At 29.6% G+C, this 16,741-nt stretch overlaps 1 protein-coding gene across 1 annotated transcript in view; it reads left to right on the forward strand.

Annotated features, from left to right (window-relative positions):
* The first annotated feature begins 10,686 nt into the window (after window positions 1–10,686).
* Window positions 10,687–16,741, forward strand: part of Pus7 (pseudouridine synthase 7) — a 37,588-nt gene continuing 31,533 nt past the window's right edge. The window contains exons 1-2 of the mRNA XM_087151219.1: window positions 10,687–11,198; window positions 16,009–16,105. Coding sequence (XP_087007345.1) covers window positions 10,948–11,198; window positions 16,009–16,105 — 348 coding nt within the window. The 5' untranslated portion in view covers window positions 10,687–10,947. The remainder of the gene's footprint in view (window positions 11,199–16,008; window positions 16,106–16,741) is intronic.

The following is a 16,741-nucleotide window of genomic DNA, read 5'->3' on the forward strand; positions in this document are numbered from 1 at the left end:
TTTTTTTTATAAAGTATATTTATTTAAAAGAACAGCTTTAAAACCAATTATGCCACACACTTGAATTTTATCTCATGCAATTAAGCATGAAAAACTAGATCGAAAAATGTATCTAATGTCTTCAGATAGCCCCTATATAGCGAAGCAAAAAGCGTGAATAAGTAAACGTCAAGAGTAGTTTTTTTTTATACATGATTGAGAATTTTGAACTATTCGTTCTATAGCTAAAGTAAACTTTATAAGCAAAATAAATTTCATAAAAATTAAACTAAAACAAATATTAAATTTAGAATAAAGTAAAATATTGATCAATATATTATTACAAAATAGTTTAAAATTATCTCATGCATTATTTAATATTTTTAATGTCATTTAATATATTAGAACATAACTAAAACGATAAATTAAAATGCCCAAACTAAAATAAGTAATTATTATATTGTAAAATTTATCGTTAAAATGATTTACGTTGCAAGAAATGTTAAAGAAAATATTTCATAAAAATACATAAAATAACACTGCAAAAGAATTAAATATCTCATTAAAGTCTCCATTTTTTATAATAATCAGCGAATCTGAGTTATAACTGTTATAACTAGAACTTAATATAGCTAGACTATTATAAGTTCTAGCTAGAAATTTCTATATAATATAGCTAAAGAATTGATTTCAGATTTTTTTATTCCCCTTTTAAAAATGTTTTTCACAAATAATTTCTATCAGAAATCTCTAGGGATGTTTTTAAAATTTTTGTCTATATTTGATATCAAAAAAATTTGCTTTGCTCTAGAATTGAATGTATTTTAGTTGATTTTAAAGTTACTTCACCCAAGGCACCCTAAGTGCTCATGTGGTAATTTTCAGTCACAGAAGTTTTTTTTTTTTTTTTCTTATTGTAGGCAACAGAAATCAATTATGTATTTATGTTTTTTTGTGTTATGTTTTTTTTTCAAGTTCATGAATAGCTAAAAAAATAACTTCATAAACACATCATGGATATTGCTCTAAAAATTTATAATAACAATTTAAAATAATTTGAAACATTAGGTGATTAAGTTTTAATGAGATCTTTTAATATGATACGTATATTAAGATGTCAGACGGTAATAAGTTTTTGAGAAAAAGTGAAAATTACTCCTCCCATAAACTAACATGGATGTAGATTATAGCTAAAAACGATGCCAACAGTCATAAATTAACTAACAGAAACCAATCGAATAAAACTCTTTTAATTAGACACGCTTTTCTATAAATAGCCTTATAGACTAGTAAAATTTATGGTCCGTGTTCCTTTTACTTGCCCAAGGGAGCCCCTGGGACTTCATGATGTTTTTGGAAGTGCGAACAATCAAAGGAAAAGAGGGGAGCAAATTGAAAAGGAAATGAAAGTTGAGTACCTAAACACCTCATTGAAATGTAGAGAATTTGGTTTCCGGTCACTTTTTGAGTATCACAATTTGAAAAAAGAAAAAAATATATACTATTTATTCAGTATAATATATTTATTTTAAAAGATTTACAAGGCAATGTGTTTCTTCGTAGATTTTTGTTTTAATACAATTAATTGGAACTCAAATTTTCAAGAGCTAACCCCCCCTCCCCCTGATTGCCTGGGACCCCAGGCGCCAAAGAGAATTTAAAAAAGAAAAAGAAATAAAAGTACATGAAATGCTCTTGTATTGTACCGTTACCCCTTTGGCTGTGATCTCAAAATTTAAATTTAGTAACGGTTACCCAGGTTATTTAATAGACAAATATCTAATGAATTACAGAAAACTGTTAACATTTAAAACTCATTTTTATTGCACCTCTAAATCTTCAAAAAACATAATTTCGCACATTTCCAAATGCTAACATGGGAATAAACATTTATACATTAATTAAAACAAAAATGCAACCTTATAACACGCAAGCATAACCTTCAATTACTACAGTTCAAAAAAGACATTTATAAAATAAAAACTGCATTTAACATTACTAAAAACACAGACTTGGTTTATGATATCTATAAATCACACTTAAATACTGATTGTTCTCCTACACAAAAAAACACAACATAACAGTTCAGAATTTTCGGTAAATGATTCCTCTAAAATGTTAACGAAATAAAATTTAAAGTTTTATAAGTACCCAAAAGAATTTACTGTTTGCTCTCTGGAACAGCCCACGGGAAAGGTAGATGAACTCATGGACAAACTCCTCGGCTAGGATCTCGAAATTTCTCCAGCTATTCTAATTTCAAGCGACTTAGGCATGTAGAAGGGGGACACCGGACGTCCAGCATAGATTCCCTCGGACTTGGCCCATCGTCTCGAGGATATCGGCTTTTGGCTAATCTCTGTAGTCCTTCCCGCTAGAGAATTCAGTTTAGCTTTCCCTAAGGTTACGATCCACCATCTCCGAGATACTGTCACGAACCACTCCTTCAGCGGACAAACTCCGTATCCCCAGGATACTGCTCTGGTTAACTGTTTACTACTGCTACTGCAACTGCCCTTAGCCTATGTCAGATAGTTATCTAAGTATCGGCCCCGTAAGGGGCCCCAACTCATTCATCTCAATGGGAAAGTTCTTAAAATACTGCCTAAGCAGATCTGAGGTAGATGTAGTAAATCAGATGGGGCAGGAGTTCGTCCGTGGTTGAGGTGGGCTTGGGGGTGATATTCCGTTGGCTAGGTCTTGAGTGTTGGAATGAGAGAAGTAAGCAGCTGGATTACTGCTTCATCTTTGAGTAACTCCTGAAGTTCTTTGAAGACCTTCAGGAACCTAGTGGCGTTCGTTAAGGAGTCTTTTGGTCTGCTCTGTGAAGCTCGATGATTTCTCTTAGGCCGGGCACTACATCCTGTAAAACAGGCTGGGTGGGCGTCTTTACAGTTGGCACACGTCGCTGGGAGGGAGAGAGGCTTCGTGCAGAGATATGTGAAGTGTGCTCCGGCACACTTCATGCAGGCAGGTTCGTTGGGGCAGGATTTCTGCGTATGCTCAAACTTCTGGCACTTATAGCATTGAATAGCTAAGCGCCCTCCATGATATTTCTCAATCTTTACTGGAAGGGTAAGGAGAGTCTTCACGTCGATGAATTCCCGATGTTCTGGAGAGTCTGGGAGTATCGCTAGAAACAGGGGGAGGAGCTTGTAGCCGTCGCCACGCCTCTTTCTAAGTTGCTCTATTTTGATTGGGCGAAGTCCATTCGCCTCGATGTCGTTCCGGAGACTGTCCGTCGGGTGGTCTACGGTGAGTCCTCGCACGAGAAATCTGAGTTTTCTCGGCGGAATTGAAGGAGTTTTCGGTGGAGAAGGCTCCATCGGAACTGCAGGGATGGTCGCTGGTGAGGTTTCAGGGCTAGCAGGAGAAGGCACCTTGGGAACACTGGCTTTATGGTTCTTTTTCTTCCTCTTCCTTGGCCTTTTTGCATGGGAAGTCATTGAATCAGGTTCCTTTTCTTTGCTAGTCTCCGGTGTCTCGGTGATGGGAACTAATTCAACCTCAGGTGATTTTGGAGTTTCAGCACAAGTAGACTCAGGCACGATCTCGATTTCGACTTCCGGGGCTAACACCTCTTCCATCGGTTCGGGCTTTGTTGGGTGATCGGCACTTGGTGTCTCAGTAGATCTGTCGCTATCCTTGGGAGGGATTCCGAAGCTCGGCTTTTCTTTGGAATCCTGTTGTCGGAGGTTGCGCAGGTACCTGACATGATGGGCAGCGTTAGAAATGATCATGAAGTGCTGGTAATAGGGTCCAAGTCCTAGGGTGTCGAGCAACTTGCTCAGGAGAGAGTTCGCTTCATCCAGTTCTTCACTGGAAAGATGCATGAAGAATTCAAAGGGATTTCCATTATCCACTCGTTCTTTCGGTGGAAGATACTTCGCCGGAATTCCGCAGGTCTGGATGATTTGCTCAAGGGAGATGGTCGCATCGTGTCTGCGAACGGTAGGTAAAACCTTGCCGCCGCGTCCTTTCCGGTAATATGGCATGTTCGCTCAGAGCTAGACTTAATACGTCCGCACTCTGTAAAGGCAGTAGCATTCATCGCTTCTCTTTTATCCTCCCTTCAACAAGGCGAAAGAATCTAGACTGACCTGTTTACCACGTCCAGAGTCATCCCGCATCCGGCGGACGTCAGAACCAAAAAAAAGATCCCTGAGAAAAACCGCCATAAATCCACTAGTACCCCATAGAAATTATCCGACTATCCTCAATAAATATTAATAAATTTAGTTACATAGATTTCACCCCAAAAATCCCATTTTAAACGACTAATTCAAAATTTCTAAAGAAAATATCATTATTATGATTGAATTTAAACTTTACTGTAGTGGTGCCATCTACAGACAAATAATCTATCTTTAAAAGTATTGAAAAAAACCTATAATAAATTTCAATTTATTACAGTATGTTTTAAAGCATTCTAAGTGGCATTTTCTTTGCAGTTGTCAAATCTTCAAAAAAATAAACCACCGTTTTTGTTTTATGCAAATACACACTTCAGTAAATGAAATAAAATAACAAATGTTCTTAAATACTAATTATTTTAACTAATAACACCTCATCTACCACCGTGGTGCGGGGGGGGGGGGAGAATACACGAGGTTTAAAGGACGCACGATTCCAGAATTAATAAATTTCATCTATATTGATGAGCCTTCTACGGCCTGCGGTCTTTCTTAAACATATAAATAAAATAAAAACTATACATTTTTTTCACAAAAAAAAGGAAGAAAAAAAGAAGAAAGAAAAAAAGATTAGGAATTTTAAATTGCAAATGAGTCTTTGAACGCGCCAAATCTAAATCATTTTAGTTTTTTTTATAGCTCTTTTCGTTGTTTTTTACTACAAATTTTCATAGTTTTTAAAATCCCGATAATTTTACCTCGGCAGAATTAATGCGTGAATTTCGAATTTTAGTAATGCTTTTAAAGCTCTTTATTTGAGTCCATTTCAAAGTTAATCCAAGTTATTTTCGATCGCGTTTTATCGGAAGTAAAATTTTCAAGAGCTACCCCACCCCCCTGAGTCGGATTTCCAAATGTTTCTTGTCCGATCTCTTAAATGCAATATTATAACGGCTCGAGACTTTCAAATCGGGCAAGTAATAATCTCTTTTGAAGTACGTTATTTATGTCAGTCCTATCGTAAAAACAGGCTATTTTTCCATTGCTTGTTTTCGGCAATACGCATTTTCTCATGGTTTTGAAAATACCATACTTTTAATATATATTAACACGACACTAAATCGCGAATATGCACTTGATTTGTGCCAAATTCATCAAAAATCTAAGAGATTTTTTATTGTTCTTTCAACTGTTATTGCTAGGCTTCTCCACAGGGTTTCAAAAATCCTGTTATTTTTAATCCGGCAATAAAACGACTTGCAACTTTCGAGGCATTTTAATCATTAGAAAATAGCCATTATTTCCCTTTTTTGATTTTTTCAATACAATAACATTATTACAAAACGCAAAATTCGACTGTAGGATTTAATGCGTTTTTAATTTTTTGAGCTTAATTTCTAATTTTTGGTAGTTTAAAAAAATAAGAAGAAAAAACTTTTATGATTTAATATTCATGAAATCTCTTATAATTCACTAATTAGCAAAGTCCTAAGGTTAAGAATATACAGAACTTAATCCCAAATTAATATTAAATCTTATTTCGAGCAATTATCCGTGTTTTTTTCTTAAATTTTATTTTAAAATTTAAATTACCCCATACGATTTCTTTACTTAAAATATTTACTTTGCAGTTATGTTCTCAAAAAATATTTATCTCTTTATTTTTTACTTTCATTCAAGAACATTACAGTTAATTGATTTTAAATTATACTTTTATGTTACTTGATGTGATATAAAACCGTCACTTTTTCCCCATCTTTATATTTTTCGTTAAATCTATCTATTTATTCATTTATTTTTGATAAAAAGGAAATATTTTTATTTATGAGAGTATTATTTTGGTTTTCTTCAGCTGTTAATGCTTAAGAGAATTTAATTTTATGCAAATATATTACAAAGCTAACTGATAAAAAAGAAAGAATTAGTTGAATGAATTAAGATAATAAAAAAGAATTATAATTATTTAAAAGAATTTAATTTAATAGAAATTTATCACTTAGTGACTGATGAAAAGAGCTGTGTGTAAAATACTTATGTTTACATTAAAATTATATCTAATCTATTTAAATACTTGGAACGTAGCCCTTCATTCAGAATGGTAGTGCACTCTACTATAGATGAATTCAATGTTGTTACTCAGTAACAATGTACTTTTCAAAATTTCGCCTTTTCATCGCGATTATTAATTCTTTGCTAATTCATATAAAAATAATTTAAATTAAAATCTATAAATTTTTATAAATTAGAATAAAATGAATGATTATAAATTAAAAATAACATGAATGACTATAAATTCCCGATTATCTCTTCACAGTGTTCTTGTCTCATATAATATTTTTCAAAAAATTGTGTTTAGTCTAAGATTGAGTGCATTTATAATTTTTGCTGTGGGGGGGGGGCGCACCTAAGTCTAAAACATAATAAATAATACTAATTCTCAGTCTTTAAGCCAGGATGTAAACATTTCCATTACAAAAATACCTGTTAGAAAAGTATATCAATTTTGAATTTTTTCACATCAAAACTTTAAAATAATGAATGTAACTGAGAAGCAAGAAAATATGGACAATAGGAATTTTTTTTTTGATCAGTAAAACAAAACTTAATGGAAAAATTATTTTTGATATAAATGTGGCATGTGTACAGATGGATGGAAATGGAATTTCTGAAGTTGAAAACAAATTGTAAAATTTGTATTGGAAATTTTTTTTTTAAAGATTACGCTACATTTGAATTTTCAACTGTGTCAGAATTAATCAATTTTAATGAATAAAACGTGGAAAAAAATGCAAATAATTATTAAATACAATCTAGTTTAAAGAATAAATGTGTTAGTCGAACAACATTATTATCACAATAAAACTTAATATTGATATTTCAACTGTAACTGTTGTACCTATTTTCTAACTTATTGATTATTCTTACTGTTCATGTATTTCATTTCAATTTTCAAACTCAGCTGTTTACTTGAACAATAGGGCAAAAATCTTAAACAATTTTTTCACAAAACATATTTATAATGAAACTACATAAATTATTTATGCTACGTCCTGTGATTGCTTTTTTTAGGTGCACCTAAATACTTTTAATTTTTGAATGCTTATAAGTTTAATTTTTTTAACTCTAATCTGAAATATTTAGGATCCTCTCAATCATCTTATCTTTCATAATTTATTGCTACCAGCTACCGAGTAAACAGCCTATTTTGTAAGTTTTTCGTTCATGCGTATCCTTTCTCAAAAGGTTGGTGAAGGGAAGGGAAGCATCAGTTAAAGTTTAGAAAGAAAGATAGTGGTGGTGCCATCTACAGAGGCGTTATTGAAATATAAGAAATTTTTAAAATGATTTGTGTAAATTTGTAATTAAATACATTGAGTTTGGGAAAAGAATGCAAAAATTATGTGTTAATTAATTCGAATTATGTTAGTCAATTTAATGCAAAAATTCCTTATTTTGTCGATGATTTTAATCAAGTCTATTCTATTTCGCATTGAAGTTAAAAATATTGGCCCAAACTTTTTAAATTCATTACTTTGTCATGAATTCATATCTCCCTCAAATATGACGGAAAATTTACCTACACTCAATAAATAAGTGCCTCAAATTTTACATTATTGCTTAGTCTAATTAAGGAAACATGCTTTATATTAGTCACACCAATTGTATCACGTGTATGCTTGGGTCACATTTTGTTATGATTATGCAATATTTCTTTTGTATTTTTTATTAAATAATCATGTGAAGACTCTTGAGTCAATGAAAAACGAGTGAACAAAAGAGATCTTATTATAAGCAGTAAATATATTTTATTCAATACATGAAATGCTGCCTTTTCTTTACATTGAATGATCGTTAAATACTAAGGATTGTATAAATATATTTGCACTTACAAACTATAAATAATTTATTCGGATTTCTGTTCGCAATTTTTGCATTTTAACGTCTTAATCACCAGTCATTACAATGTACATTTAACATCAAATAAAGAAAATAGGAAAGAAACTGAACATTGATTCTTGCAAAGCTTTTTATTTATTCAACGTTCATTAATTAATTCGCGATCGCAACGAACTATAGGGGGCGTTGTTGTATGAGACGCTTACCTGCGATTTCCATATGAACAGTCATTCAGTTAATCTAGAGACGTCGTTAATGTAGCGTGTAGCATTGCAACGTTCTTTCTTTAATGTGGCTTATTAAATTTAAAAAAGGAAAATGCTTGATCTTCTTTCTTGTACAACCGAAAACAAAATGGTATCTCTTTTTATTAGAGAAGGAATATCCAAAACACATCGGAAAAATATTTGTACATTAACAGAAAAAAATATGTATATTCTTATAAGAGTTAAAACCTAATGCCCGAGAAATAGTATTACTAAATTTAATGATATAACATGAAAGGCCCATTTAAACTTTACATTCTATAGTTTTAAGAATCATATTAGTTCAAAAATTAAAATGAACAAAAAGTATACATAAGCCTCATAATTTTATGAAATTTAATTTTGTAAACAACGTTTTTTGACAACAATTTTTATCAAAAAATTTCAAGTTTCAATAAAAATCATTATTTAGAAACTAAGAAACGTAAAATAAAGAATGCTGACGAAACAAAAACAAAAAAAAACAATTCTTTTTTGTCGCCATTTTTAGTGCTACGAATATTCGTCTTTGGGATTTGCCAAAAACAAAACAAGATGCAATTTTATTTTTTCAGGAGGGAAATATTTTACCAAAAAACGAAAATGTACCAATTCCCACAACATAAAACTTTATCTTGGCAAACGTACGTTTTGGAAATGTTATTTCATTTGGAATCTTATTCATCAGAGTTCATATGGCGATATGATTGTTTTGAATCTATGCTAAACTCTACATCGGCTCATTTTCCACCGAAATCCAATTAACTATTTTGATTTTAAATAAAGTGTTTTATTTTATGAACTGTCGCAAAAATTTTAAGTGTAGATTGGCGGCACTTAAAAACCGCCAAATCTGTAGCGGCGGTGGCGTTAATACGTCGTAAGTACCGAATTTTTATTCCATACTTTTCTGAATCATATTATTTCAAACATTGGAATATACAAGAAGTATACATAATCACATAATGTTATACCATTTAATTTTTCAAAAGTATTTTGAGAACAATTTTTATCAAAAAATTATAAACTAAAAAACGGAAAATAAAGAATTCTTAGGATAAAAAAAACGATTTTAAGAATTATTAACATTGAAATAAAAACTTTCATGTTGTTTCTTTTTTTATTATTCTTATAGTTCTTAATCAGACGTAAAAAACCATTCTGTAGAGAACCATCATCAAATGAAAAAAAAATATTTACAAGCAAATTTTTTATTGTAAAAATCATTGCACTTACCTGATTTATGATTCCCGGAGAATTCCAAAATGATAAGTTCCTTGTTTGAAAACTTTATTCTCAAATAATAGATACATAGTTTATACCTTCATTACTTTTAGATAACATACTACACAGCAAAATTTTATAATTGATATGAATTTGAATATGTAGTTAAAAACAGAATAGCTGAATTCTAGTTGAACTTATTCTTTCAAAATTAAAAAAAACTTACCAAGAAAACGATTTAAATTAATTAAGAATCAGCACAAATGGCACTATTTCAAGTAACTTGGATAATTTTTTATTGTTGTTTTCCGAATTATATGGATACAGAAATATATACTATTCTATAACGAAGAAGAATATGCTATAACTATTACAATTCTGTATGTTCTGAATTCATATTTATTCACTGGAATGACGAAAGCAATGTTGACTTCACTTTAATTCGTAATGAATTGAAGACAGAAGAAATGCATTTTACCTTAATACACACATCTGTAACAGTATCCGAAATCGGAAGTCATCAGTTGCAAGTTTGTTGATAATAGAAATTAAAAAACTTTGAGGAATTTTTCTTCAAATGTTTGGCGTGTTCTGTTCCTGAAAGATTTACTAATATTCTGGAGATTTTTTTCAAGTTCTTCGGCCTTTTCCTTAGGGAAATTTTGTTTCTTATTTGCTGCTAAAAAATGGCGTCTGATTCAGTCAATGACTTTGATGGAACTAAATGAAAACGTGATAAATTAATGTCCGATATTTACAGGCTCCCGCTAGACGGCGTACTCGAGCGTTGCGATCGCGAATTATAAAAGATGATCATTCAACAATTAAGGAAATACATATTTCTGATGAAAAGGCAGAAAATCAATACATTGAATGAAATATAATAACATACCCTTTTAATAACCTTTTATTATTTCTTGATAAGCTTTGATTTGAAATGAGCGCGCCATTTTCTGTTCTGTAGACGTCTGTAAGAAGGACAGGGAGGAGGCGTTACTCATTATGATTAGTATACTGCGCATGCTTGAAAACATGCCTTGAAGGGTCATCCTGTTTCCAGAGGATTCACAGGCATCCTCACAATATACACTACCTCTTTCTTATCTCCGAATTCGCAAACGCGATGTTTTGCATTAAGTGTAAACGGTCCATATGTATTTGTTATTGATCTTGATTTATTGTGGATCATTTGTGACATTACAAGCTCTCTGTGTAGCAGAGGTGAAGGAACGGTATCAATGATCAATTTTAAACAACATGAAAACAGCGTGAAAATCAGTAAAAAATTTTTTTTAATATTAATATGATAAAGAAAACGTAGCATACATTTTTTATACACGGATTATATATTTTGTAGAACATTATTTGGTGTGTTCTTTCAGGCACAGATTTAATTAAATTAATTACTTAATGTCACTTATTGAGTAAATTTTTATTATATATAAATAACATAAAGTGAAACTTTTAAAATGGATGTTAAAATAAATCTGAAACGACAATTGGAAGAGGACTCGAAGGAGTCTAATTTTTCTCCAAAAAAAGTTGCCCTGGATACAAATGCGATTTCAAAATGTGTGGAAAAGGAAGACAAAACAATATTGAATTCTGAAACTAAAGTTGACAACAATAAAATAATTTATACCCGAGCTTCAGAATCGGATGTTGGTATAACAGAATATATCAGCAGCTTACCTGGTTTCAGTGCAATTTTGAAAGAAAGGTGAATACTTTGCTTTGTCTTCCTAGTGCAGTTTTTGCATTTAAAATGCATGTAATTATTTTTTATCATTATTTTGATTACATGCTTCACGATATATATATATATATATATATATATATATATATATATATATATATATATATATATATATACAGGGATGAGAATTATCCGCATTTTAGCGGATTTCCGCCTTTTTCGCTTTTGTCTCTCGAATTTCAGACTTTTTATTAAAAACTCAGATTCTCTAAAAGTTTCAGTTTTTTTAATTAATATTCCGGTTTTTTGTGAAAATTCAGCCATTGAAATAATATAATTATGTTTATTTCCTCCGATTTGATATATAGATATCATATATAGAAAGATGTATGGAAAATTCAAACTTCGTAACTGCCAACCCTTTCGCATAACTACTTAATTTAGTTATTAGCTTCTAGAAGCAGAAAGTAAGATTTTCCTCATTTTTACCCGTCCGCTAGATAGCTCGTATTTTCGTAATTCAGACGTCGCTGCATTTTAATATCAAACATCGATTTTCGTATTTACCTGATTTAAAAGTTGCGATTCCTATTCTCGCGATTTCAATATCGTTCATTGCAATTCTTCTTTACGAGATTTAAAAATCCAATATTGCGATTTGTATACAGGCGTTTTTAAAATTCTATGTAACGATTTCGTATTCATGCGAGTTTATCCAATGTCGTGATTCGTTTTTGCAGTTGAAATATCCAACTTCTATTTTCGTATTTACACTTGATTTAAAAATTAGGCTTTGGATACGTATTAACGCCATTTAGAAATTATGTATCGTAATTCGTATTTACGCGATCTGAAAGTTACGCATAATGATTTGTATTTTCACATTTTTGAAATATAATATCGAGTTTCATTCACTTATTTCAATATCGTGATTTATATTCACACGATTTTAAAATCCGTTATTGCGCGATTCTTGTAAAAAGCAGGTTTTTTTTTTTTTTTCATTAGTTACTATAAATGTGGCAGTTTTTCTATCAACGATTATTGCTATATATAGGCATTACAACATCAGCAAAATTGGATGAGAATATATTACTGATATTTTTGCTATAAATCACGTAAAATGTACTCGTGTGAAAATTCAGCTTTTTTGCCTTTTGAGCAATCTCATCCCTGTATATATATATATATATATATATATATATATATATATATATATATATATATATATATATATATATATATGTATATATATATATATATATATATATATATGTATATATATATATATATATATATATATATATATATATATATATATATATGTATATATATATATACATATATATATATATATATATATATATATATATATGTAAGTTCAAAATGAAGATACACTCAATTTGCACTTCTGTTTTCATATTTTGTAATCTGGCAATCTTGTTGCGAAAACATTTTTAATCATTCTTGAAAAATTTCCCGTTCATGTAAGTACATCTGATTTCGCTACTCGCTTCTAGTTTATGTTTTATAATGTTTTTCCTTTTCTTTTATTTTTTGCTTTTACATGTCAATTTTGCTTATTGTGTTCTATTTTATTTGTTGTAATTTTTGTAAACAAAATTTTTTTGAGTGCTTCTCACACTATGGTATTAATAATATTTTGTTATGGCTATATTCATATAATATCAGAAAGCACTCTTTTTTGCTGATATAATTGTGTGGGCTGATGAAAAGATTATATCTTTTTTTCCCCCCGGTTTTTTTAAACAAAATTTCATCCTTTTTTTTTTAATCAGTTGTTTGTTATTTTTTCTTTAATTATTATTTCCCCCCTTTTTTCATATGTATATAATTTTCCTTTGTTTTATCTTCATTTTGAACTTATCTAATGAGTTCTGTTTACTTGAAGCTTATGTGCAATAAATGAAACTTATTGTTTTTCTTAAATTTCTTCGTGTTTTCTTTTATTTATTTATTTTGTTATACAGTACAGAACCCGTTATCCGGAAATCAGAAAACCGGAAAACCAAAAAACCGGAACGAAATTTAATAAATTTTCCAGCCATTTTTTGTTAAAAAAATGTTTTTTTCCTCATAAGATTTTAGGATTTTTCTTTCTTTTTTGAAAGATGTTTACCTTACCATCATTTTGGAAATAATCATTAGTGTATTACTTCATCGTTTTTTCTTCTTTTTAAGATTATTTCCAAATATTTTTTTTTGAAGTTGGGTTTAACAATAAAAAAAACAGCTTTTTGTAGCGATTCAGAAAACCGGAAAAATCAGTTATCCGGAATAGCGATGGTCCCGTTCGTTCCGGATAATCGGTTCCCTACTGTATATATATATATTGTTTTTAATTTTAATCATCATCTAGTTCAGACGTAGTTATATGGTCCCAGTTTTTTTTTCTTTGAACCTATGTTTAACTAACTCTCCTTATTTAACAACAAATGTTTGTATTTAATCCTAATTATTCTAATAGGACAACAAATAATGACCATGAAGGAGCTCCACAACTGCCCAAATGTCAAAAAAGAGTTATTTTTTAAACCTGTTTCAATTTATAGGATGATTCAGAAACTTTAAGATAAGGAAAATTCAGTAACCTATGAAAGATTTCTAGAAAATCTTTTGAATTCCTTAGAAACGTAAATAAATTATTTTTTGTTTTTCTAAAGAATAATACGAAGTAATGGAAAAAGAATGTATGTTTTAATTACATTCTTTTTTCTTTTCTGTAAAAATTATGTTTTTTTTGTTTTGTTTTGTTATAAATATGTTAGATATAAAGAGTTTCATTCAGAGTCATTAGTAGTTGACATTTTATCTGGAAGAAACCTACTCTTTGAGGATATAGGGAAGAACTGAACAAAATGACAGAAAAAAATTAATGACCAATATAATTGCTTAGCAATTAACATATTAACAGGCTATGAAATTTCAGTTCTTTAGATCCAAACTAAAATTTTTACTCACCATAATTTAACATTCATAATAAATAGGAACAATTTTTAAAATATAACAGTATAGAAAAACGATCTTTTTTGAAGTGATACTTCTTATGCAACTTCCAACAAGGTTGCGTTAAACAGTTAATGATACATTTTTATTGGCCGGGAAATTACGTGGTAGGATCCAGTTTTCCATCATTCATTTCCATATTGTTTTCGTTCTCACTAGCTTAAAAATAATAAAAGTCATAAAAGTATTGTTTTTCTACAAATATTTTAGTTTGATTTGATACACATATAATTTAATAGGGTAGTATTTTTTTATTTTCAAACTTAGTGGATAACAATTGTAAAAAATGAGTGAAAACAATCCCACGGACAATGCGACGGATTTAAGGTTATGTCAAGGTACGTCTCTTGTGAATATCAATTGATTGTTAGGTTTTCTCTTTTCTAATTGCCATTTATATTTCACCAAATGCTGCCATGAGGGATATTAAATTATTTATTGCAAAATCTTTATTGCCACTATCCACTGCAGGTTCACAAGCTCTGGCAGACGTTACTGGTGAAGAAATTGATTATTGTGAGCGGCCTGTGATCCTTGCAGGAAATTTTGTTGTGAATTTCTCGTTACCTGAAGCTGAAACATTATTAACCTTCCTTAAAGAAAAATTTGGATTAGAAATGATAAATGGTAGGAATGATCCAACAACCAAAGGGGGAACTACCATTGATACAGTTTTTGCAAGAAATATTGAAAAAATAAAACTCAAACATTTCGTATCTTACTTTAGTTATCATAATCCCATTGTAAATGTTATAGATTTGGATATTTCTCCACTCGAAAATGATAATTAAAAGATGCGATCAATTGTGAATTGTAAGCATTGTTAATAAAGTTTGTCTTAAAGAAACACTATGATTTCACTAAAAATCAATTTCTACCCCTTCCTATTTTCATTTCCACATTACGAAGTTTCACTTCTTCTGCGCGGAGGGACTCCATGCACTATTTTTTTTTTTTTATTATTGAAAAGTGTCTGAATTAGCATTCTTTACTGTATTTAAAAGAAAGATGTAGCTCTGGATTTCGAAACACATCCTCGTGTTTTTGGAATAAGGCACATTAATGAAATCATTCATAATTTAATTTAAAGCTCAACGCTTTAAATTTTGAAATATACTCTCCATACTTAATTGCAATATGGCAAGTGCGATTAGTATGGAGAGTATATTTCAAAATTTTTCGTCCAAATTTGCCACATTTTGCGCTTTGATTATAAGAATAACTTAAATTCAATTTATAGTACCAGAAAATAAAAAAGTTTTTGCATCTAATTTCTTAAGAAATTACATTTTTTGTATTTATGAGCTAGTTTGAGCATTTACACTGTACTTACAGTTATTGGTTAAAAATTTGTTTATGGTATTTGAATTAAATAAATTCTGTTTATTAGTGTACCATATTAGTCTGTGATCCATTAATTTAATTATATTAATAAGCTGTAAATGATATTGTAATAATTTTTTATAAAGTTTAGAAATTAGGTTTTACTATAATAATTTTTGTAAAAGTATCAGAGAATTACAGTTAGTTTAATTTTTTGTGAAATTCATTACATTTATTTTCCTTTCTAATTGTTACTATTTAGTTTTTGCTTTTTTAAAAATGAGTTTTGAAATTAATATAATTTTAGTTGGATTGAAATTATAAATTGTTAAAAAAATTGTTGTATTTGATATTTCGTTTTTAAAAAAAAATTCTTGTAGTTAGGTTTAGAAGAAACCTATTTCTAATTGTCACTACTTCTAGTTCTATTATTATTTCCTTAACTTCAATTCCTTCTTTTAATTATGATTTTATGTTCATTTAGGTATTCTGATTTTATTGTTAATGAAATTGACTCAAAGCTGAATGTTGTTCGCTTAACTAATTTAGAAAAGCCTCCAGAACCAGTTTTAGACAGCAAAGTATGTATTAATTTGATATTTTGAATAAATAAATTTCTTTCCCTGAATTTTAATTGTTTAACTGGGATATTTAATTCTGAGATAATTTTACATTATTTAGGAAGCATTTTACATTCTTTTTTTTCCTGAATTCTCATCTAATTTACACTTATGCTCAAAATAAACATACAAAAAATAATTTTTAGTATTATATTGATGATTCAGAATAATATTGGCAATTTTGCATCTTTCCGTGAATTTTTTTTAAAAAATAAGTTTTGCTATGTAAATTTATATTTTACACTCCAGATAATTATTTTTATATTAAGGATTTTTAAATAATAAATGCATAGAACATGTTTTGGACTACTTGGTAGCATTAGTTTTTTAGGAAAGTTTTTCTTTTATTAAAGTTTATTTAATTAAAGTGGTTTGATGATTGTCTGTAACTGCGAACTGATACTGATTTGCTGATTGATAAAAGTAATATTTTCCCGTATTCTGATTCAATTCTTTTTCTTTCACATGTATAATGTTACAAATTGTGTATATTTTAATTTCAAACTGAAATTTTTTATCAGATGTTTATGTGGTGTATTTAAGGATGACTTAAAGTGGTAAGAATCTGTTTTATAATATATTGAATTTAAAAAAAAA

This window comes from Parasteatoda tepidariorum, chromosome 9 (genome assembly GCF_982258835.1).
Source record: "Parasteatoda tepidariorum strain Cologne lab strain chromosome 9, Ptep-v5.0, whole genome shotgun sequence".
Classification (NCBI taxonomy): domain Eukaryota; kingdom Metazoa; phylum Arthropoda; class Arachnida; order Araneae; family Theridiidae; genus Parasteatoda; species Parasteatoda tepidariorum.